At 41.3% G+C, this 24063-nt stretch overlaps 2 protein-coding genes across 2 annotated transcripts; one reads left to right on the top strand and one right to left on the bottom strand.

The window, feature by feature from the left end:
• The first annotated feature begins 3 nt into the window (after window positions 1-3).
• Window positions 4-12726, top strand: parp14rs3 (poly(ADP-ribose) polymerase family member 14-related sequence 3). The gene is made up of 26 exons (XM_031578028.2): window positions 4-397; window positions 597-787; window positions 1066-1093; window positions 1275-1436; window positions 1589-1825; window positions 1975-2211; window positions 3726-5272; window positions 5542-5638; window positions 5770-5874; window positions 6152-6214; window positions 6322-6498; window positions 6597-6760; window positions 6851-6902; window positions 7022-7126; window positions 7369-7431; window positions 7528-7704; window positions 8081-8253; window positions 8366-8474; window positions 9037-9156; window positions 9286-9348; window positions 9502-9678; window positions 10003-10188; window positions 10271-10933; window positions 11080-11234; window positions 11367-11541; window positions 11959-12726. The coding sequence occupies exons 1-26, from the start codon at window positions 223-225 to the stop codon at window positions 12249-12251; spliced, it is 5694 nt and encodes a 1897-aa protein (XP_031433888.1). The 5' UTR covers window positions 4-222; the 3' UTR covers window positions 12252-12726.
• A 2-nt stretch (window positions 12727-12728) lies between these two features.
• ubxn4 (UBX domain protein 4) lies at window positions 12729-22505 on the bottom strand. Its single transcript, XM_012818982.3, has 13 exons — window positions 22317-22505; window positions 21108-21210; window positions 20973-21001; window positions 20678-20796; window positions 20022-20211; window positions 19603-19735; window positions 19330-19384; window positions 19061-19225; window positions 18510-18637; window positions 15610-15712; window positions 14745-14876; window positions 14336-14544; window positions 12729-13499 (listed from the first exon to the last, which is right to left on the bottom strand). Exons 1-13 carry the CDS (start codon window positions 22396-22398, stop codon window positions 13361-13363), a joined length of 1587 nt encoding a protein of 528 aa, XP_012674436.2. The 5' UTR covers window positions 22399-22505; the 3' UTR covers window positions 12729-13360.
• Between the last annotated feature and the right edge of the window lie 1558 nt (window positions 22506-24063).

Raw genomic sequence — 24063 nt, 5'->3', positions numbered from 1 at the left:
CGCGAAAGCGAAACTATGTCTAACTAGTTAGGTAAGCTTGGGGCTGGGCTTTTCGGGGTTTCCCGATCGAAATATCCCGGCTTTATCTTATTATTTGTACGTATACCCTAGCGAGCTTATGACAACTGCATTGGCTTAAGAACTATAAACTATAACTCCAAACACCAATTCGTCTTGATATATATATTCGTCTTGCATATTCGTCATACTTAAAGTCGCAGCATGGATGAGATAACATTGATTCTGGAAGGTCTTCCAGCTGACGACTTCAACAACATCAAACCAAAGTTAGATCTGTATTTCAAAAACAAAAGAAGATCAGGAGGAGAAATAGCAGAGCTTCGCAGGCACCCGACGGATGACAAAAAGGCCTTGCTCGTGTACCTACAAGAGGAAGGTGAGGATGTGTCATGGTATTTCGATAGCCTAATTATCGTAAAATAGGAAACAAATTATGTACATGACGTGCTGCTGTATTGAATGATGTATCTGCAATTGGCAGTGTTCATGCACATTATACCTTACTAAATGAATGAGAGCTACAGTCACCTGTGATCGAGAGACAAACAACTTTGGATGACGTTGTCTTCTCTCAGGTGCCCAGAAAGTTCTTGATAAAAAGGTGCACAAGATAGCTTTTAAAGGCTTTGGAGAAGTGGAGATTATGGTGAAACGGCAAGATGATAACAGTTCAAAAACGGCTAAAATCAAGCCTTCGGATGCACCTCGTCTTCAAATGAATAAACCCGCTCCAGTTAAGACGACGATTCCCCCCCCACGGAAGAAGGTATGTTCCAGCTGAGTGTTAATTGCATTGTGTGCTTACACACTTTGAACATTTCACTTAGAAATGATGTCAAAGACATTTAATAAAAGTCAGACCTATCATATGTTGAAAAATGAGGAAGTGATCTTGTTCTGCATGTTACTTATTAAGCTAGAGGAGTACCCTGATTATTAATAAACTATTAAGTCTGTTTTCGCTATATCTACAAAAGTGTCACAACAAATTATGGAAAAACATATGATGTTCACTGTCATTTTCTTTTCATTTAATTGATAAAGCCTCCAGACCTGACTGAAGATCATAAAGGTATCAGTGTCTGACATTAATATCAAACAGTCAAATGTTAGAATATTTAAATATAGTTTTGCTACATTCAGAGCAAGCTGGTTTTCACATTGTGCATATTTGACCAACCAATATATAACCAAAAGCTTGTAAAATGTTTTCAAGCAAAGCAATGTGGTGTGTGTTGATCTTTTATGCTCAGAGTCAAAACACGAGACCAGTGAAGTTGATGCCCTTATTGTGACTAGCACAGAAACAATTGACAAGGAGATCCTCCACATGTATTTTGAACAGTTCTCAGAGAACTGTGAAATACAGAAGAATGGAGAAACTCAGTGGATTGTTAAATTTGCCAACTTGTCAGGTAAAACCATTAGACTTATATATTTGCACTATCTACACTTATTATTATTATTATTAATAATAATAATAATAATAATAATAATGATAATAAATAAATAATGTCATAGAGGCAATTCAGCTATTAATGTAAAAGTGCTTTTAAACCTCAAACAGATGCACAGAAGGTTCTAGCCAAGGAAAAACATGATCTGGGGATCTCGGTTGAGGTGTACAATGAGCAAGATATGCAGAAGAAACGGGACCCTCGGCGATTCATCCTGAGTGGGTTTGGTGACAGATGCAAGTTGCAAGTCGTCTCATTGTACATTGGCAGCTGTAGTCAAGGGAGAGAGCACACATGGGAGATTCTTGAAGATGAGAAGATACTGGTAACCTTCAAAAGTGACATTGGTGAGTTTAAAATGCTGCCTATGCTGCACATTGTTGTGGCATTATGAAGTAGTTGTATTTCTGAGTATCTGTGGACTGTGGCCTAAAGTACCAAATGTTTTTATTTATTACTACTTCAATTGCTTAAGTGCACCTATTTCTTCTCCTAGATATAGAGTCCTTTCTGAAGAGATGTGCAACAAAGAAGTGTCAGAGCATGGAGATCACAGCCACTTGTGTGGAATATACCGACTCTGTGCTTGTCCAAGGCGACATGAGTGAGGTTTCAGATGATGCATTGATGTTGTACCTCACCAACAAAAAGAGGAGCCGGGGCGGAGAGGTCAAGTCCTCTACATGGGACGACAGGAGGAAAAGTGTTGTGGTTGCCTTTGAAGACTGCCATGGTATGTGTATCATCATACTCGTTTCAGGACAGAAAAACAGGTTCAGCTGGCCAACACACTATCAGACAATGAATGAGTCATTCACCCTCATGCTGTGTTCCGATCATAAATTACCGTTTTGAGACTTTAGTCTTTCATAAAAATCTTAAACTTATGAGGATTATTTTTCAAATTTAACAGTTAACATTGTCACACTTATTTTATTTTAAAATGACTGTACGAAACTGTAATACCTAGAGTTTTATGAGTGAAAAAACATGGTGATGTTGTCAGATGTCACATTTAATGCAGTCAGTTGGATGTTGATATGAATAGGTGTGCATTTTCGTCATAAATAACACTGGTCATTTTTGACCGAAGACACAACAAGTGTTAATATGTTGTAAAATTACAGATTTCTTGATGTACGTATATTTTATGCATATTTCAAATGCGTTATTTTTAAATACATTTCTCAGTACACAAAATACTAATAATCCTGAGATCTGAACTAGTTGTATGTATTGAATTTCCCTTATTTTGAATAAAACCAACTGTTACATCATTATAAGGGGAGTTAAAAGCGAAAAGATATAATAATTTAAAAAAACTGTCAGGAAGACAATTACACGCATTTTTAGAAAGGTTTAAATAAAAATAGATAAAAATCAAATGTTTACAAAAAGCCTTATTAACATTTATGTCAGGCCTGTCAATTCTGACCGGAACCGCAACAAGTAACCATGAGGGTTAACCCTTAGACTTTTTTAGATATCTGACATGCCTTGATGTTTTTGTATATTTCCTCAAACTAAAAAACATTGATGCACAAGTGGCATATATGTAAAAGATTAAAGGTTTCTGGGGGTGTTCTTTTTATGATTCTAGGACAAAAACTCGCAGAGCTTTAAAGGCATATTGACAACAAGAACAAAAAACTATTTTCCCACCGGTGGAAAAATGACCTCTAACAATATCAACAATATAATTGAATAATATAATAATACAATCAGTATAATTTAAAGGCTGGTTTGAGCTTTCGTACTCATGTTTACTGTGAAAAAGGTGATCATATCTCTATTTCCTGGTGGAATCTGGGTCATAGGCCATCTTGCTCCCTTTGCATAATGCATGAGGGAATAATACAATGCAACCGATTTAAATCTGTTTCCAGGCCGACTAGTCCAAAACAGTAATGAGGGCCCATAGGGTCAAGGACTTATTATTATTATTATTATGTATCATGGATTAAGTATAGTGAATACTGAGGGAAACCAATATTTCCTCTAGATTAACAAGTTATTAAGCATACTGCCCCTAAGAAATCAGAAGGTTGTTTGTTCAGTTGCAATTAGTGTGTGTTTCTGTGTGTGTGGAATAACTCAGTCAGTGGGATACACCTGTTGCTCCTACTGACAGTACTTTAACCATGTTACAACTGCTATTGTTGTCTTAACTGCTCTGTTGATGTAGACTTTGAGACTCTGACATTTGGTGCCCTGTTGTAAATAGAGCCTGTATTCCCTTTTTTACAGTTGTCAGCCGCGTCTCAGAGAAGAAGCATCACATTTTTGACACAGATCTCAGCATTTTACCCTTCTACTCCAATCTCCAAAAGACACTGGTGGGCACAGTCCCCTCCTCATTGGTCAAGCCCTCAGATGTCACCATCCCTATCAATGAAGCTCTCCATGATTACATTACTCGCAATGAGGTGTGCAAGAAAGAGATCATTAGTGAACTAGGAAAGGTCCATAGCAACGTCGCCTTCGACAAAAGCTCAGAAACTTGTCTTATACTGAGTTTTGATGTCGTCCCAGAGTCTCTGCTCGCACTGAGATTGGGGTCCAGCTGGGAAGATAAAGCCAAGAAAGCAACCCAAGACCTTTTGGATAAATACTGTGTGGATGAACTGGCTGTTGAGCCAGATGTCTGGGCTCGAATAGAGGGTGACAGCATCAAGATGAGTTCCCTCAATGCCACTGTGCTCTACAAGGAAGAAACTACTACGGTTGTGGTTGTGGGTCTACAGGATGATGTGAGGAGCTGTGTGGATGGTATCAAGCAGATTGCGGAGATCGCCAGCCAAGAGCTGGAGCGGGAAAGGAACACGATCGAGCAACGGATCCAGATGGGCTCCAGGGAGGAGCTGGTTTTCATCTGGGACCGTATGCACACCAGTGTAGGAGAGCTGGACTTTTCCAAAGATGAAACAAGCTTGACTTTTGTCCTCAAAGGTTCGAGGGACCGTGTGACTGAGGTAGAGGGGATCCTGAAAGACAAACAGAGGGATGTTGTCAATCAGCCCCTTGAGTTGTCACCAGCTCTGATAGAGTTCATTAACCTTGCAGGTCCAAAGAAATTAGAGAGAGACCTAGCTCAGAACGACATATTTATTTCCTTATCGAATCAAGAGGAATCCATTCAGATCATTGCAGAACGAAAGGATGTTAAGCGTGCTGAAGATAACCTAGGTGAAATACTCAAAGAAGAAGAGCTCGATCTTACCCCTGATCAAGAGATGGTCACCCAGGGTGAAGAATGGAAGGAGTTTTATGAGGGCTTACAGGATGAGGTCAAATCCAGCAACAGCGTCCTCCATCTCAAAGTTCTGGAGGGGAAGATTCAGGTATGTGGCTTCTCCACTGTGGTCGCAGACGTGTCAAGGAAGCTCAAAGGATATCTAGAAAACAAGAAGCCAACAACTGAAGAAGTAACCCTGAAGTCTGTGAGAGAAGTAGAATTTGTTCATTATTGTATGAATCTCTCAGAATCTCCTGAGCTGAAGTCCCTTCGTGTGACCATATTACCCAACATGACGGAGGGCTCACCTTGTTTGAAGATTACAGCACCAAGCAGTGTCATCAAAGAAGCTGTGACTGTGGTGAAGAACAAACTGACACCAATTGTGAGCGACACATTCCTTTACCCTAAGGCAGGAGAGTCCAAAGCGCTGGAGAAAAATCAACAGTCCCTCCACACAAAAGCTAAGGATATGGGATGCAAACTATACTTCACAGTCCAGAAACCTCCTGATGTGAAAGTAGCTGATGGGCTCACAGCAGCTGCTCCTCAACCTTCAGTGAGTTTCCCCAAACTCTCCCCTCTCCAGACAACTCCACTTACAGTCTATCACTTCATCAAAATGTGCAACATATTATTACAAGATTGTTGCTCTTGAGGCTTAATCACTGAATAACTTTAACAGCATCAGTTAGTCAAGGTTGATGAAGCTCAGATTTCACATGTGCTGCTTTGGTAATGCACAAAGACAAGACTGTGAGCTACATGTGAATGACTTTAGTTGCATTACATGATGGATCTATTTCATCTGTCTTCTTCCCTGTGCAGGCAGGGGCAGGGGCAGGGGCAGCCTCAGGGGCAGGGGCAACAAGCCCTATTCCCCCCTCTCCATCTCAGACACCAAGTTCAGGAACTGACCTAAAAGGTGACTTAGTTTGTCTTTGGCCATTGTTTTGCTACTTGCATTCGTTTGGTGTTGTAAGCATGTAAGACAATAGACCTCATTGAGTGATTTTATTCTCATTACATGTTGCATACTGACTTGACCATTGGCAGTGGACATCAGTGGTGTGTCAGTATTTCTCAAAAAAGGAGATATAACTAAAGAGACAGTTGATGTCATTGTGAATTCCACTAATACCTCTCTGAATCTTGCAACTGGTAAGCGATCATTTTGCTGCACAGCATATCAATTCTCTCTCTTTCTATCTCTTTCTCTCTCTCTTTCTCTTATTCTCTTTCTCTCTATCTGTCTGTAAATGGTATGGTAATTCTAGTGCTATTTGATTATAATTTAATCGTCAATGTTTAAACCAAACAACATTAATAACGAAGTTGCAATAAATTAATCTGTAACTATGCACATCTAGTAAATGAGTAATGAATTTCCTGACATGGTCACATAGAATTGGAATATAATTAGATCTCTTCCCAAAAGGTGTTTCAGCAGCCATTCTTAAAGCAGCAGGACAATCAGTAGAGGCTGAATGCAAAGCTCTCGGTAAGTTAGAGTTTCATGCAATCATGTGTCTGTCCTCAATTCCACAGAATTGGGAATACACCTCACACATAGTATAATTACATTAGATGTACTGCTTTATTTTCCAGGCACTATAGCATCTGATGCAGTGGTCCTCACCTCTGGTGGGACATTGTCATGTCAACACATTGCTCACATGGCTGGGCCAAACACTGCTGCTGACATAACATCTTCCATTGAGAAAGTTCTAGATCTCTGTGAGGGAAAGACAGCTTCTTCTTTGTCAGTTCCTGCCATCGGAACAGGTGACATGTCTTCAGTTTTGAAACCTTAGATTCAAATATTGCATGTGTTTTGGATTCTTAATGTTGTTGGTTGATACAACATTAACTTATGCTTACAGGTAGAGGTGGTATTGGAGCAAAAGAGTGCCTTAAAGCTATTGTCAAAGGTCTGGAGAATCATCTGTCCTGCACCACCTCATCAAGTGTCAAAGCCATGTACCTGGTCATTTTTGAGCAGAAGATATTTGACTCCTGCTCTGACTATTTCAACAAGAAGAATATGGTTGGTCATTTTAATGAGCTTTTATTAAGTACTGTATGACACCTTCTGAAACTATTGTTCTATGAAGTTAATGTTGTCCTGTTTTTGTAGCGCTCCTCTACAATTAGACACAGTCACCACGGAACACTTGCTGCAGATGAAGGTATTATAGTCACTATTAAGAATGCAGACTAACATGTTTACAGAATGTGACTTATATACAGCAATTGCTTAAAAAAAGAAATCAGTTTGCTTAAAAAAGTGCTGTTATATCTCTTTTAGTGAAGATTGGTGGTGTGAGAATACAAGTGAAGAAAGGTGACATCACCATGGAATCGGTGAGGGGCATCGTGAACACCACCAGCGGTGACATGTCCTTGCGAGGAGGTACGGTATCTAAAGCACATGTGCATGAACACAATAACTAAATGCTTCTCAGTTAGGTGGCTCTGGGCACGAACAGGTATACAGTTGGACCGAACCGATAACATACCATGGAGGCATGCATGTCAAAGCATTTGTTAAATATAAAGATGCATCATGCACTGCAAATAGTATGTGTTCCTCAACTGCAATGATATTTCTAGAATAACTTATTTTACAAATGGCAGTTCCTATCTATTTTGCAGGGGTTTCAGGAGCTATATTCCGGGCAGCCGGACCATCAGTAGAGCAGGAGTGCAAGACCCATGGTAAGTATCGACTGTGTAATACAACACTACTCAACACACACTGTCTCTAAGCATACCTCTCACCATTTCCCCCACATTTGTCTGTGTGCACTAAAGGTCCACTCAAAGGCAACACTGCTGCAGTGACCAGCGGTGGCAACCTGCAGTGCGATTTCATCATTCACATGATGGGCCCGCACTCTGCGGCCGATGCAACATCTCGTGTGCAGAACGTTCTGGAGAGGTGTGAGGAGAAAACCATCACCACAGTCTCCTTTCCTGCAGTTGGCACTGGTAAAAGAAGTTTATGGCTAGACATTAACAACATATGAAATGAGCCCACTTTACATGTTAAAGTTATCCAATTGATGGAGTAAGTACATCAACACTTAAGGTGATGGTACACATGGCACATTTTGACACGTGACATGACACATTTTATTGAGCAATGTTGCCAGGCAGTGCTGCTATGCGATGTTATTTAGGTACTTCTTTTCCGTTGATGATGGGCAACAAATTCTTATCCGGAGAACTTAAATCCTCAGTGGGCAACTTGTCACCATCATCCAGTCAGAACACTAGGAACCTGTTGTGTGGTTTCCTGTTAACATGGCTCAAAAAGTTGCCCCCAAGTTTTATCATCACCATGATTCTTAATTTTGCTGTGAAGGTGGTGGTGGTCTGAAGGGACAAGAGGCCATCAATGCCATGTTGCAGGGTATGGAGGACCATTTTTCTCAGTGCTCTCCAACGGTCCTGAAGCTGATCTACATCGTCATTGACCGTGACAACATCCTCCAGGCATTCTTACAAGGACTTCAGCAGTGGATGGCCAAAAAGCAGGTATGGGCCACCAAGCGAGTCTTAAGGACATGGTAGGCACTGTGCAATGGAGCTTGCAAGCTTAGAAGCTACTTCAACTTAAGAACAACTTTTTCATGTTACATGTTGACAGGATAATGATGATGAAGAGGAAGATAGTGAAATTGAGGATGCGGATGAAAACAACAGCGGGGAGGAGTTATCAGCGGAGGAAGAAGAGGAAGAGCAAGACATGCCAGACGGTTAGAATATTACAAGTGGAAATCTGCTAATGAGTGGAACCTGTAATGGGTTCGCTATAAAGCTGTTTGGCAGTTTGTTGTTTTTTTTAGTCGGGTATATAAATACAGGCAAATGTTTAGTCTGTCATGGACTGCAAGTATACGTATGTGTGGCATCTGAAAATAATCAGATGGGTGTAATTATCTCAAATACTGTACGACCGCAGGAACTGCACATTTTGACCGTAGGGCCCACGTGCCAACTTGACTTTGGGGCTTGCGTCGCTGTTTGTTCTCCTTTGAATGTTTTTGTTAGTCGCGAATATGAATACAGGCAAATGTTTAGTCTGATGTCATGGAAAATGATCAGATGGGTGTCATTATCACAAATGAATACTGTACGAGAAATCTGTGTGCCAATTTGACCATGGGGCATGTACAAATCATGAGTAGAACTCTGCTAATGAGAGCAACCTGTAATTGATTAACTATAAACATTTTCTGTAAGAAATATATGCTTTACAAGTGCAAGGGATAATGTTTGTAAGAAATCTGTGCTTTACCATAAACCTCCTGTGTACAGGCCAAAACACTGAAACAATGATTGGGCAAATTAAAGTCAAAGTGTTTTGTGGTGACATCACAAAAGAGACAACTCAGGCCATTGTCAATAGCACCAACACAAGTCTCGACTTGAATTCAGGTGAGGTCCTTGCCTTCTCATAGTGGCAATTTCTGTTTTCACATGACTGTATTCTTCAAGGACGTAACTGATTCCTCTTTTGTCTTGTAAAGTGATCAGTGTTAACCATTTTTACTGTGTAATCACCAGGAGTCTCAGGAGCCATCCTGAAAGCGGCTGGACAGGCTGTCGTTGATGAGTGCAAATCAAAGGGTGTGTATTCAGACTTTTGTACAGTGGATGTCTTATTATGTGTAATAAATAAATGAAACGTTATGCAGTGTTTAAATTGTTAGGACCAAATCAGGCTAAACAAACAGGATTGCAGTTTACTGATTTCTCTCAATCCTGGTTTTCCTTTTTAAGGCGCCCAGCCTAGTGATGGTATAGTCCTAACCCAGGCAGGGAACCTGGCCACTAAACACATTGCCCACATGGTTGGTCAAACAAAGGAGAAGGACATCACAAGCTCTGTGTACAAAGTTCTAAAGTTGTGCGAAGAAAACAATATCCAGTCTGTGTCCTTTCCAGCACTGGGGACAGGTAAGCCAGTGGTCTAGCGCTGTTGTAGATTTGACATTACAGTTACAAACACATCCCTATATGCATGATCATTCTCATGAAAATGAATCAGTAGACACTGGGCATTAATGAACACCATGAATGTGTGTGTTTATATCGACTAATACATCTTCCAGTTGAATAACTGTTACCTTTGTAAGCAATCAGTCTTACGTATATCATGTAAGAGCATTTTTTTTGTCAAAATGTCTAGATGTAAAAAATAAATAAAAAAATAAATGATGCTTCTGTTTTAGTGTTGTTTATGTTGGACATTGCTAATGTATGCCTCATCCATTTCCTTAGGCGCTGGAAACTTAGGAGCAGCACAGGTGGCACATGCCATGATAGATGCTGTTTCTAATTTTACCATTGACAGACCAAAAGCTGTAAATGCTGTGCACATTGTCATATTCCAACCCAAGATGTTATCAGACTTTGTGGAGGCTCTGAAGAATTTAAAGAAAATAACACCTACAGCACTACCCACAAGTAAGTGGGTTTGGACATTTTTAAATATATATTTACAATTTTTTTTTCTTTTAATATCTTGCTTCTTGGTTATTTTGTACAGGCCTGTATACACAAAGATTATCACTCAGTCTGAAGGCTTTGAAGAAAGCGCACTCTTTTCTGACTAAGGCTGCCCAGCCTTCAGCCATATCCCTAGCTGCTGCAGTAGCCAATGTGACTTTCCCCGTCATGGCTGTTGAAGTTTACAGTACATCCCCTAATGACCTGCTGCAAGTCCAGAAGATCCTGAACGATCTTCTCTCTGAGGAGTGTTGCACTGAGGATGTGGTCTCCAAACATCTCAACCTGCTCTCCGAGTCTGACAAGCAAGCCATAGTGGCCCTCAACCAGAGCCAGCAGGTGCAGATTCTCGTAGCAGCCACCGACAAGCTGTCCGTTTCGGGGAAGAGGGACGACGTGCTGGCCGCCGTGGTGAAGATAAAGGACCTCCTCCTAGGGGTGCAGGAGAGGGAGACCCGAGAGAGCGAGAAGAAGAGGGTCAAGGAGACCCTGCGGTGGGAGGTTGCAGAGGGCGAGATGTGGAAGGCGTTTGACTCGAACATCAACTACACCATTGAGTTGGCCTTCCAACGGAAAGAGAAGACGGTAGTGTTCCAGGATGGAGGGGAGACCTATACGGTGGACCTAAAGAAGAAGACGTGCACAGATAGTAAAGGGGAAATGCGGTGTATAAAAAGGACTCTGCTTGGAGACTCAGACACAGGTAACTTGAGGTTGTGAGAAATATTCAGAGGTCACTAATGTGTTAGAATTTCAACAGAACTTTAGGACATATTCATTATTATGGTACAATTTCATTACACAGGATGACTCTTCCTCACCACTTTAAAATCTTCTCCACCTTTTTAGCCATCATTCATCATCCAGCCACATGGACTGGGAAAACTCATGATATTGTCGCCCTCTCATCCACTTCAGAAGAGTACAAGAAAATTGAAAACGAGTTCCTGACAAGTAGCGTAAACCCTAACCCAACCCTAGTTCAAAAGTATCAAGTAGTCAAGGTAACTCATTTATCATCAAGTGAGAAGTAAGATCCAAACGTACGGTTCATTAGTTAGAAAGAAAGCGCCACACTCTTTACACTTTAAAACCTATTCTAAAGCTGTAACATTGATTCATGCCACCACACACAGATCGAAAGGATTCAGTGTCTGGACCAGTGGAAGAGGTATGCAGTGTTGAAGCAGACTATCGATAAGAGGCACCCTGGTCAGAAGAATCAGCGCCACCTTTACCATGGAACCACCAAGGAAATCGCTCAAAAAATCAACTCATATGGTTTTAACAGGAGCTTCTGCGGCAGGAATGGTATAGATCATTCATATTGTTAATGTAGCATGAATTTTGTCAGCCACAAGAAAGTTAAATATGACAATTAGTTGCCATCTCCTCTGCATCACCTTTTGGAGTTTAGTGCATGTTTAGGAGGGAATTAATTGTATTGAACACTGCCTGTCTGCCTGTGAGACAAATGGGTAATCAGATAGATCTCCCACCCTCAAAAACATGATTTGATTTCTCCTCAGAGGCCCATGAGGACTGTGTAGAGAAAAGCACTGAATTCCATATACACATTGATGTAGGCTACACAGTATTCCAACGAAGCTAGATATAATTTTAGAATCATTTGAAGATTAGTCTTGCCTTCTTTTCACGACTCTTCTCTGTGCCTCTGTTAACATTTGATTTTGCTTTAATACATTTCTTGTCTCTTTTCTTGGACAGCCACTGTCCATGGTGAAGGGACATACTTTGCCAAAGAGGCATGGTACTCCTGCTGTGACCAGTACTCAAACCCTCATGCGGGTCTGAAGTACATGTACAGGGCCAGAGTTCTGACCGGCTCGCCCTGCAAGTCTAGAGGTGCCATGAAGGAACCTGACCCACTGGACGCCAACAACATGCGAGCAGGCCTGCATGACTGTGCCGTGGACAACCTGGCCAATCCCTTCATTTTTGTGGTGTTCTGTGATGCTGGAGCCTACCCTGACTACCTCATCACATTTAAAAAAGCATGATGGAAGAACTGGCCTCTCGATCAGATCTTTAAAAATAAAAATAATAATACACATTACTTCAGAGCCTTTCAGCAAATATCATATTGTCTTCCGAGAGGAATACTGTTCTACTGTAATATTATACAGATTATACTCAGGTAATCCCAAAACTTGTAATCCAAGTTTGCCTTTCTGGTTTTTCTATTCTACACAAACGCTATACAATTTTATTAACGACCTATTTTTTCTGTAATGTTGTTTACTAAATGAACTCTGATTTAACTGTGGGAAACAACTTGAAACAGAAACTAATATTCTAGTTGTTTGGTGACCTAAGGTCACTGACTGTGACATTTAGATGTGACAGTCAATTAAATTGTATTTCCATTTTTAACTAAATATGTTGATTGTTATCATTGCCAGAATTAAGGTAACTACCGGAGCCTTTTCTAATGAGACCTGTGAATCAACCACAAAATAAAGAAACACAACAGCATGTTTGTTGAAAAACATCTTTTATTATCATTCGTCTAGTTAGATAAGAATGCTAGAGTGGATTCCATCATCAACTAATAGAAACACATTCTAATTCCGTGGCTGTCTGAACCAAGAGCTGGGAGCCTTGATACAAAACGTGCTGCTGGTGGCAACTGCTTCCTTGCCTTAGAGCCCTTGGTCAGGTTCATTTAGCGTCCTCTAGGTCATTGGGATTACTGTTAAATAAAAACCCATCAAGTGAGTGCTCTGGTCATTCCCATCCCAGGCGCTTAGGGCCTCCTAACCTTTGCCTTTTTACGTTTAAACAATCCAGGTTAAGAGAAAAAGACATTGTCATTGTTTACGGGAGAAGTCATCCAGTAGATTGTTCACAAAGGGTACTCGGTCAAGCTGATGGCGTTAACTGGATTATATTTGCCCATGCAGGGAAGTAGCTGAGGAAACATTTATGGACTCGAGAGGGGTTGTGACACCACCATACCCCCCTTCCCCATAAAAAAAGCAAAGGCTTAAACTCAGCATAATCCACCATTTGGACTAACACACGCACACACACACACACACACACACGAACCGGATCAGAGAGAGAACGAGAAGGAGAGGTATGGGAGAAGTTGTTGCTTTTGTTTGCTCTACATCTGCTGAGTGGAATTGCCATTCCAGGTGTTGTTTTCGTCTTCGCTGTCCTCTTGAGTCCGTAGCCGGTAGATCTTGCCGTCTTTTTTGAAGTCCTCTGGCCGCTTCTCTAGTACCCTTTTGCGAATCGTCTCCCTGGAGAGAGATGGGAGGACGGGGAGAGAAAGCACAACAGGTTTAAGTCACCATGGCAACCAGCAAGGTGGTCCTACTTCACCCCACTGAAGTTAGAAGTTCTGATTTGTTCTTATTAAGGGTTTGGGCACATTTTCTTAAAAAAAAAAAAAAAAAAAAGCAGCTGAAGCTGGTCCCCATGTCATCAGAAATGTAATAAAAGTATTGCTGTTCATTTGTGCTGTTAAAGGTTTTAGCTTAGGAAATCAACATTACATTTTCTGGCCAGTGACTTAAAAATTACTTGCAAATGATTGTTTTATGGCACAAACCAGCAAAACCGACCTGCAATACTTTTTTAATTTGAGTTTGAATAAAGTCTATTCATTAAACATTTAACCACACTTTCTTTTAATATTAGGCTACGGGTGAAAAAGTGGAGAAATACTACCCCATACATTTTTTATTTTCATTTCAAAGTTGTAAACGTTCGTAGTGGACATAGGAATGGGTTTAATGTCCTCCGAAAACATTGAATGGCTTCAGCACTCATGGAAGATATGCTATGACACTGTAAATGTATTTTGGAGGACATTTCAAACCCAGTGTACGTTGAACATAACTAGGGCTGTTTCTGTGTGTGCTGAAAAAGAAACTGTTTGTACACAGTCCTGGCTCCATAAATGGGAAATAAAGTGGCTCGGACCGAGCCATACACTATTCCAGCCCTTCAACACATTGCTTGAGGAGCACAGAAGGGAGGGGTGTTTTTAGATTGGCTGTTGAGCTAAAAGTCAACAACCTTTTCAGAATCACTGACTGTACCTTTAACAGCCAGGAACAGAGCCGGGACTCACCTCTTTGGCTCCCCAGAGGATGTGGAGGGCGTGGCATTACGCTGAGGGGGGTTCTGGGAGGGTCCTCCTCCTGAGGCGGGTGGGGGGCTGCAGAAGAGGAACCCGCTGAGGAACCTCCACACGGCCAGCAGAGGGTAGAGGATGGTGCCAAGCAGGGCCCACATGCCCCCACCTGACGACTGCACCACCGCATTGGCTGATCTGCCCGACTGCAGCAGGTTCATGCACAAGACCAAAAAGAAGCGCACGTGGTTAGGTGGTGAGAGTAAATAATATCTGGCTTCTGGTTAAACACCGCCATCAACTACCACCAAACTCCTTTTTTGTACAGCAGTTAGCTTTTAAGTTTCAGTTAAATTTCAATTGTCCTTTAATGACTTGTGCCTTGAGAAATATGATGATCACTTACAGGGAGCAGTACAATTGAGGCGCTTGGGGCTAGCTCAAGTTCCAGGAAGGTCTTCTCCAGATCCTCTCCCGTAAACTCCCTCCTGGGAAATGTGGTAGCCAAGGTGAAGTTGCCGTACCTGTTCCCCACTTCCTAGGAGAGAAAGAGAGAGAGAGAGATATGTCTCTTAAGATATTGAGCATGGATTTGCACCATTGCAGTAAAGAAGAGCTAGATTTTAAGTAAAGGGGAAATTTGGAATTAAAATAGTGCCTTGGTTTTTGGAAGCTTAGTTTTTCACTAACGAACAGCTGTGACACATTTGACAATGGAAGATTTCCGACCATGCAAATCACAGGCTATGGGGAGTGTTTAATGTGGTCAAATCATTCCCAGTGTAGATTTCATTAACATTCATTAGTGCCACCTCCAAGTCAAACAAAGACATTTGATCCAAGGGGTCCAAACAACAGTGAACCTGATGATGAACTCATGCTAGATTAATCATTAAGCAGATCTCCTTATCCAGGGCCATTTAAAGGGTGTTACAGCCAGAGATTCTATCAGGGTGTGTGAAGTCAGGAAACTGATCCATTGATCCTGATGATTCTTCTCTATGTGACCTTGTGACCTTCCAGTTGTGATAGCGAAGCGGACAGGGGTAAATCGCAACAACACTGTAACGCTAAAGCCTATAAGCTGCACTAGGGCTAGGGCTGAATTAACACAGGCCACCCACGGACTGCTCACATCGCCAGTGAACAACGCGCGCTAATGTGGGGGTGTTGAGACGGTGCATGGCCACACAAACATTAGCCTGGGGGTGCTGAGTCAGACTCTGGAGGCAGGCAGACAGGAAGGTGGAATCATTGCCATAGAAACGAACCTGTGCTACAAACTGCCTGGCCTCCTGCAGTCGCGACTCCGAGGGGAACTGGTTGGTGAACGAGGAGCCGTCTGGCAGGCGGAACTGTATCCTCGCAATGGCACTGCGAGGGGGAGAGGAAAACAGTGAGACACGGGCACACAAATAGCATGTGATGGGGTGAAGACTGGGGTGAACTACAGGGTCCAAGGAGATACTGTGGGCACTCCTGAAGGATTTGCTAGGGCTAACTTGTATCTCTATAGTTTTACAGCATAACACTGACATCATCTTTTCGAGTTCAGGATTGTTTCTTGAGTTAGAGGCACCAACCACATAAAGCTGTTTTATGTAAAATACAACTAGACTCATTGTAATAGTGTTAGTGTTGTGAAGGAATCACCATCATCATATCAGTAGCCTATAGTAATAATTATTCAATATATGATGTCTATATGATGTAGAAACACAGAAAACCTCATCAGATGCTCAGTATACATGTCCTGTAATAATCAATCATAATGAAATATATCTTATTAGCCTGTATGTTCTGCCCATAGGCCTTATGTTAAGTAATGTGAAGACCACAGCAATGATTACACTTTTGTGGTTTGAACTGTGCTAGGCTTTTATCAAATCAACACGACATATTTAATAATTTCCCTATGACAATTTAAGTTAAATATTTGTTTGTGCTGTCAAACGATTCAAATATTTAATCGCGATTAATCGCATTTATGTCATAGTTAACTCAAAATTAATCGCGATTAATCGCAAATTTTTATCTATTCTAAATGTCCCTTCGTTTATTTATTTTTTCCATCATTTTATTTTTATTTTAATGCCCTTATCAACATGGAAAAGTGGATTGGCTTGCTTTACGCAAATGTTTTATTTTATTGAAAACCAACATTGTCAAACAGGGCGGTACAAAATAAAAGTGCACATTTCAGGTAAACAAGGACTCAGCCTATAGTGCAGTTAAACCATGGCTTAATATTTTCTTTTTTCCAAGTTTGCTGGGAACATAGCAGTCAGGCCTCTTATTTCAGAAACAATGAACTGTAACAGTTAGGTTACCAATAAAAGGTAAGCCGCAGGGCCAGAGTGGGGCCACTTTTCAGCCCAGGAATTTCAGGCCCAAGACCGGCCCACTTTTTCCATGGTAGTGGAAATTGGATAAATGAAGCAACAGTTCAGCTATTACTATCCTGTAGTTTTTTCTTTATTAATACCATGTTTCAACAAATAATGTAACGGTTAAATAAAAATCCACTTAAACTGAGAAGTTAACAAAAAATATTCCACTATTCCACAAGGATAGGTTGATAAATTAACAAAAGCAGATAAAAATAAATAAAGCATTTGAAAGGTATCCCACTCTTCAACAAAGAGGCATATTGAACTAATGTTTACAGTTCAACTCACAGTACAGTATACAGTTACATTGTGAATAGCACCAACAGCATCTACAGCATCAGTAACCGCCTAAGCAGTGCACTGGTTTCAGCCACTTTATCTATAACTGTGTCGTTGCTTATAGACATGAGGATTTCCTTCTCTGTGCACATTAACACGAAAGCCTCCAAGTTGTCCTGACTCAATGAGCTTCGTAGCCTATTCTTCAAATTTTAAGGTTGACAAGCTTCTCTCACATGCAACCTGTGTGATGGACAAAGTCAACAACTTATATGCTAACCCAATGACACGATAAGCATCTGTGAGGAGGTTGTACTCTGAGAGTATTAAATTAACACAAATGGCACAGTTTTTGCAGGAGGAACAGGTCCTGCTTTCAAGCTCCATCTCTGGTAATATTTTGCTTGCGAATAGGTTGACAACGCTACAACGATATTAACCAACGCTACGTTAGCCTAATAGTTACGTTGCTAATCATTAGGCCTATGTCTCTCTTTACCAGTTGCCACTTGTGTTTGTCCTTTTGAAAATAAATCGGTAAGCGTGGCACATTTGGCAGCATTCTCCTCCAATGCCTTTCTTTTTTTCAACCTGGCTTTTTCAGCCCCGCTTCCTCCTATCCATCCTCCTTGGCACGTATCGTTGCGGTAGGGCCGGCCCAGCTATCGGTAGTCTTTTGGGAAAAGACAGGCTATGGACCCAACCAACTCTATTTGGGAGGGGAGAACTCCCTCGCATGGTACAACCCATGCAGAGGCTGCGGTGTCAGAATGCGGAACGTGTGTAGCCTACTTTAAGAGAAGATGAACTAACGTGACAAATGTCAAAACATTTAATTCTTGACCGGCCCAGAAGTGAAGCAGCCCACCGGGAACTCTCCCGATAACTCTCCTAGGTAAGCCTACTACTTCTTTGCTTTCAGCCAGCTGCCTGTTGACATTTTTAGACAACAGTGAAGCTCGCTTCTTTTGCACAACACAACTTTTAAAAGTAAACTTTCCATTCAGAAGCTTTTTATCATCCATTTCGCGCTCACCATTCACTCAAACCGTAACGATAGCCTACTACACAGTTTGCGAGGCCAAAAAGAATGTTAATCTAAAAAAATAAACAGCGTTAAAATGGGTTTGCGTTAACGCCGTTAATAACGCGTTAAACTGACAGCACTAATATTTTTTTATAACATGCACTGATGTTGGACTTCCTGTTGATATGATTGGCTCCAAAGACATGAATTCAACAGCACACCCACAAATTCATATGTCGGTTCACCTGCCCCACAAAGGTTCCCCGTTACTCTGGCGTCCTATGAGTGAATAACAATTCTTCTCGACTCCTCCCTCTGATGTTGCACCAGTCACACGCGTAGCTCACATCCCTCTCTTTTGAATCGCTACCAAACCTTCACATGTCCTATAAATCACCTGTCACTTCAGCCCATAGACCTTAGGTGGTGACCTAAAAACCAAATCACCAGTGTAGAGATCATCCCAGTGCCATACCTCCTCTCCCGCTGTGTCGACTCTTTCTTGGCCTCCTGCTCAGCCTGCCTGGCCTGTAGGGCTGCAATCCTGACCGCCTCCACCTCATCCTGGTTCTTGGAGTAGCGGGCAGCACGGTCAGCTCGGTCCTACAGACAGAAACGACCATTCTTTTTCAAGTACAGACAAATACGGTTCTGACAGACTATATCAGAAACTATGTAACAGTGCCAACATAACAATCCCTGTGTGTGTGATGTTTGTTGTTAAGAGTGAACTGGTGCACTTCAAAGTAAATGCTGCAATATCTGTGCAACATTAATAGTACAGTTTAAGACTTTTACGTGAGATATACTTCTGGTTGTGACATACTGTGTGCGGACTGAATGATTTTAAGCCTGTAGTAGGTGGCTTTGTTCACACAATCCTTTTAAAAAAAAATTAAAAATGTTGTCATGGTGCATGGCAGTCATGATTGAACTCTAACTGAGATACAGCTTTTCCCCAATGCCTGATCAACCCCCTCTCTCTAACCCTGTCTTCTGTTCCACCGTTCAACATCAAATGGTTACCAGAGCAATCTGTTGTTTGACCCGGTCACGGGCTGCCTTCTCCTCCGCCTTCTCCCTGTTCCTCTCGTCCAACATGCGTTTGGTCCTGTCGTCGTCCTGCTTGCGTTTGTAATCCAGCATCTCTTTCCCATGCTGTCGTCGCTCCATCTCTTTTTTGATCTCATTCTGCCAACACACATAACAGTGACAGTGTGAGCACCTCCATCGGAAGAAGCACTCCTCTTACAGTGTTTTTGTATTGGAACATGAACATGTTTGGAAAGACTTACCTCCTCTTCTCCTTTCTTTTTCTGCTCCCTCTTCTCCTCCAGTTTCTTGTTCAACCTTTAAAAAAAGTCAAAAGTTAGTGGCAGTGTAGGTAGGTTTAATAAATAAATAAGAATGCCACATATATTTAAATAGGATATATAATTTACTACATATGATTTCAAGAAGTTGTTAATTTACTATTTCTTTAACTATTAGCCACAATTGACCCTCTAAAACGTCCTTCTAACTCACTCACACTGTTGTTGGCAGGTGTGAGTGTGCCAAGTGCTTACCTGTCCACCTTGACATCCAGCCCTTCTTCTGGCTGTGAGGCGAGGGACACGTCGTCTGAGGACAGGCTCCTGTCATCACCTGGTGTCGCAGGGCCTGAGGCTCCATCCTCTTCGGCTGGTCTTGACAACGATTCTTCCAACGAGACAGGGGATAAAAAGAAGGGGTCACATTCAACAAGTTACAAAAATAAACTGGATTCTGTGGTCATGGCAAACACTAAAGTGAAGCAGTTCATCTCGTGAAGTGATACTACAATAGACAGTTTGAGTTGACAATCAAAACATATCTAAACTGATATGGATAGATACATCTGGAAGAGTGTTACTGCCTCGAATGTGACCAAAGAACCTGAAATTCATTTTGTGTTCAGAAAGAGGACAGGTTTTAGCCTTGAAACCCTCCCTGCGGGAGCATTCACCTTTAGATGTGGAGGCGGGGGCAGGCTCCTCTGAGTTCTCCATGGGGCAGGCAGGCGGGTTGGGGTCAAGAGGGGTTGGCGTGTGCTGGGCAGCTGCCTCTAGAGCCGTGCTGGTCTGAGAGAGGGGTTCCGCCTGCATCTCTGTCTCAGCTGTGCTGTCATTTTGTTGACCTGCCTGCTGAAAGTGCATCTGAGATGCAGAGGACGTGCGGAAGGTTAAGAGTGGCGGTCATAAGGTTTCTATTCCCTCAGAGAACAAGCACACATTCAGGAAATAAATCCATTTGAAGTAAAATGTGGATACTTTTAGATTCTAGTTAAAGGTAGAGTCCTCGATTCTAATCCAAAACACCTTTTGTCAAATTCAGTAGAGTGCTCCTCGTGGGCCTCTAATTGTTCGTTCTGTGTACGGTAAAAAAACGTTGAGTGTTCGTCCTCACTGCTGGCTCTATAATTCCAGACCCATAAACTATTTCAGCATATCAACACGTTGCTTCAGGAGCATGGAAAGAAGGAATGTAATTTGATTGTCTGTTGAGCTTTAATATCAGCAAACTTTCGTCAGAACCGCGGATTCTACCTTTAACTGGCAATGCGTTTTTCCTACTACTGTGGGTTATCACTCTTGACAGTGATGAACTGACACCAAGTCAGACCTGTTTGACTTTGTCGATTCTCTTTGAGAGCTCTTCTGCAGACACACTGCCAGCAACAACCTCCAGGGGAATCCCATTCACTCCAATGAAGAAACTGGACGGGACGCACACCACAGGATCTTTTTATGAACAAACATTAAGGTAAAAAAACCTTTGAACAAACAGTTACTGAAAACCATTGCTCAAACTGTCACATCCAGAATAGCAGTGGTAATATTCTTGATTGAAACGTATACCATCTGTTATACAGGTCAACTATTTATAGTCAGGACAGAGTACTTATGTGGAAGGATACAAATTTGGGAAAACTGGACACAGGTTTCACTGCAAGAAAGGGAAAACACACTGCCATTAGACACTACGTTACTTCAGCAGAATAGGTCACATACAGGATTGTTTTTTTTCCCCCTGTGAGAATTAAATATTGTACCTCTTGGCGTCTATTTTAATAGCTACGAAGGAGTTGTTGGATGTTTCGGTGACTTGATCATCCTCCCAGCTTGACATCATCTGTGTGGATGGTTCATCATCTCCTATACATTTGAATGGACATTTATCAAGTATGATGAGGAAGACAAAGATCACATATAGTATATAAATATATACACAAATTCATATTTTGGATAAATTCATATTTTGGATAAAATTCATATTTTGGGTACTATCTGGGTATTTAAACTGTAATCTATAGTAAATTAGATGACTGAAACACTAGCTAAATTGGAACACTTCGAGCAATATAAAATGTTTTTTTTTTTGTGTGCTGTAAACTGCATGATATGACTAAACTGTGGTGAAACACATCAATGCTAGTGTTAATGTTACCAAAATCTTCATAAAATCGTCATTTTACGTGTTGAACATGGATCAACACGCCATTCCCTGTTTAAAATAACCCTGAACCTTGCGAGGACGATGTTGACGTAGAGAGAACTGTTTCGGACCTACTTATGTCATGATATACATACATTCGAATGAAGCACCCCTCAGCCAGAGAGGATTGAGGCGGAGTATTCTAAAACCATTGTCTCTGCCCAGAGTAAGGCTCAGAGCTGGGGGTTAAGTTACACTTTAAGATAAACAATGTAAGACCAATAGTCAGCTGGCCTTGGATCCAGCTGACATGCCAGATCAATCTCGTATGTTTAACGTTAGCTGTAATCTACAAGCATCCAGCTGAAAAGGTCGACAAGAATATAGGCTGGGGGACACTAAGGTACACACGAGCAGGTAGCCAACTCTCCCTTTCCTATCTCAATTTAGCACAAGGCAAAACTCGCTGCACCAAATGTTTCGTTTACTCACCAGATGACACGCAACAGTTCGCTTTAGTAACGTTAGCTGACTAGGTAGCAAGATAGCTAACGTCATCTATTCCGTTTTGCTATCTGATTAGCTAACTAGAATCAACGGCCAGACAACGACACCCCATTAAAAAAAGCAGTCAAGTCGGGGAAGGTTATTTTAAGATACCATATTTTAGTGAAATGTCATAATAATAGAAGCAGACAATAAACGTTATTACATTAATTACACTAGCAAGCTACTTGTGCTAATCCCGTAGGCTAGGCCCTCTCACAGTAATCCAAGTGCCGAATGACAAACTAACATTAGTCATTTGGGTTGTTAAGACATGTACCTGTTATAACGACGACGAATACAGCATTTTGTTGTTTGGCAGTGGCAATGGCAGCTGGTATTGAACCCTCGAACCAAAACATCTTAGCAGAATTTGGTAGATAGATCAATTTACTGTGAGGCAGTTGTTGAATGCATCTATGCTGAGGGCTGCCAACTAGAACCTTCAGTGTGTAATCACGGAACTAGGCGCAAAGAATTATGGGAATTGTAGTGTTACAACTAATGCACCTGCGTAGGTTGAGTGATTGCTTCCAACGTCCTCATGGGACTCATTATCACCTATCTTTCAACTCTCAGTATCAGGTAGGTGGAATGACTCATGTAGATGTTCAAACGACTTCCAATTACTTTTTTCAGATGAACAATACTAGCAGGCTCTTTGTATTTAGGTATTTCTTTTTAGGTAAGCTTTTTTTCATTTTGGTTTGTATTTTCCCACTTTTACGTTTATTGTACCTTTGATAGCACATACAGTTTTTTATTATTATAATGTTCTGTCCTTGTATAATTTAAAATTAATAAATAAGTTTTGACTTTTATTTTCATAAAATAAAACCGAATGGCGGCCTTGACACTTTCGTTATTGTTGCTTAGCTACACGGTGCTCAGCAGAACACGCCTACACAACTGTCCTCATTCATTTGTTTGATAGTGCATATGCATGTTTAATTCATGTCATTGCAGTGTAATTCATCCTTTTCATGGATATCTAGGTTTTGTTTAAGTTGTAAGGGTCAGACAGACTCGTCAGTGTTTTACCATATAACGTGCGATAACTCTCTCAGGTAGGTAGAAAATAATCATGCCTACCTGTCGCAAAAGTCGAAAATCAGGGAAGGATACCGCTGTAAATTTAATTCAGTCAATACTGGTGTATCTTATGACATGTCTGATGACTGAAAGACCACTCTCGCTTTATAGGTGCAGGGAACAAATGACAGGTGTGGGGTTACCACGGTGTCTCGACGAGCCCCTCTCATCAACAGGTGAAAAAAAGAAATGTACATTGCCATTACACTGTATAGACAGTGAGGAGTTGCAGTTTCACCGTTGAGGTCTGTGATGTCTGTATTAAAAATCTTTGACCATGGGTATATTTGTGTCTGTGTCTCTATGGATGCACTCCTTGGGGGGAAGGTTGTGGATCACTGTGTCAAAGAGTTTCTCCTGGTCTATCTGTATCTAGCAAAGGTGACGATAAAAGCATTTTAATTCAGCTCGAATCCATGTGTCAAATTGTCATACATACCTCATTTGTTTTAGTCACATCACTGAGAATCTTCACATTGGGAAACTCCCGAGCCCATGCCTAAAAATCTTCGAAGTAGAGTGCATTTCTCTAAGGAGGAGATTGTTTACAGTATGATCAGATTTAGGCAAATACAAGGTTTGATTCTGATTCTTGCAGGAATTCGGTTAATATGGACCAATGCAGGTAACTTACGACCACAAATATGGTATCCACATCCAGTTGCAGTCATTGCCTTGATCCAATGAGATATAAGTGGCCAACGGGAAGCAGTGGTTTGGTAATGGCCAAAAGACGCTTGAATCGTCCAGTTTTGTCATTCTCAACATCTCTTTGCAACCTTGTTCCATATCCTGCCGCTAGAATAACAGCTTTCATGTTGGAAGCTAAATCAAACAGAAAAGTTTGCCCATGGAGGTTAGCAAATTAGCTAACGCTGTGATAGCTGAAAGCTTCTCCTCCGTTCTCAAAACGACTAGTTCAATCGTAAACTTTC

This window comes from Clupea harengus, chromosome 2, assembly GCF_900700415.2.
Source record: "Clupea harengus chromosome 2, Ch_v2.0.2, whole genome shotgun sequence".
Taxonomy (NCBI): Eukaryota; Metazoa; Chordata; class Actinopteri; order Clupeiformes; family Clupeidae; genus Clupea; species Clupea harengus.
This window is presented reverse-complemented; position numbering and strand designations above follow the sequence as displayed.

Bases quoted from the DNA above. Each gene is read 5' to 3' on its own strand.
- parp14rs3 (XM_031578028.2), top strand. From the start codon at position 223: ATGGATGAGATAACATTGATTCTGGAAGGTCTTCCAGCTGACGACTTC. The intron at 1,437-1,588 runs GTAAAACCATTA...AACCTCAAACAG, and splicing joins TAAATTTGCCAACTTGTCAG to ATGCACAGAAGGTTCTAGCC. The intron at 9,679-10,002 runs GTAAGCCAGTGG...CCATTTCCTTAG, and splicing joins CTTTCCAGCACTGGGGACAG to GCGCTGGAAACTTAGGAGCA.
- ubxn4 (XM_012818982.3), bottom strand. From the start codon at position 22,398: ATGTTTTGGTTCGAGGGTTCAATACCAGCTGCCATTGCCACTGCCAAA. The intron at 20,212-20,677 runs GTCTGACTTGGT...TCTGCATCTCAG, and splicing joins GAATCGACAAAGTCAAACAG to ATGCACTTTCAGCAGGCAGG. The intron at 14,877-15,609 runs GTTCGTTTCTAT...TTTCTCTCCTAG, and splicing joins CCAGGCAGTTTGTAGCACAG to GAAGTGGGGAACAGGTACGG.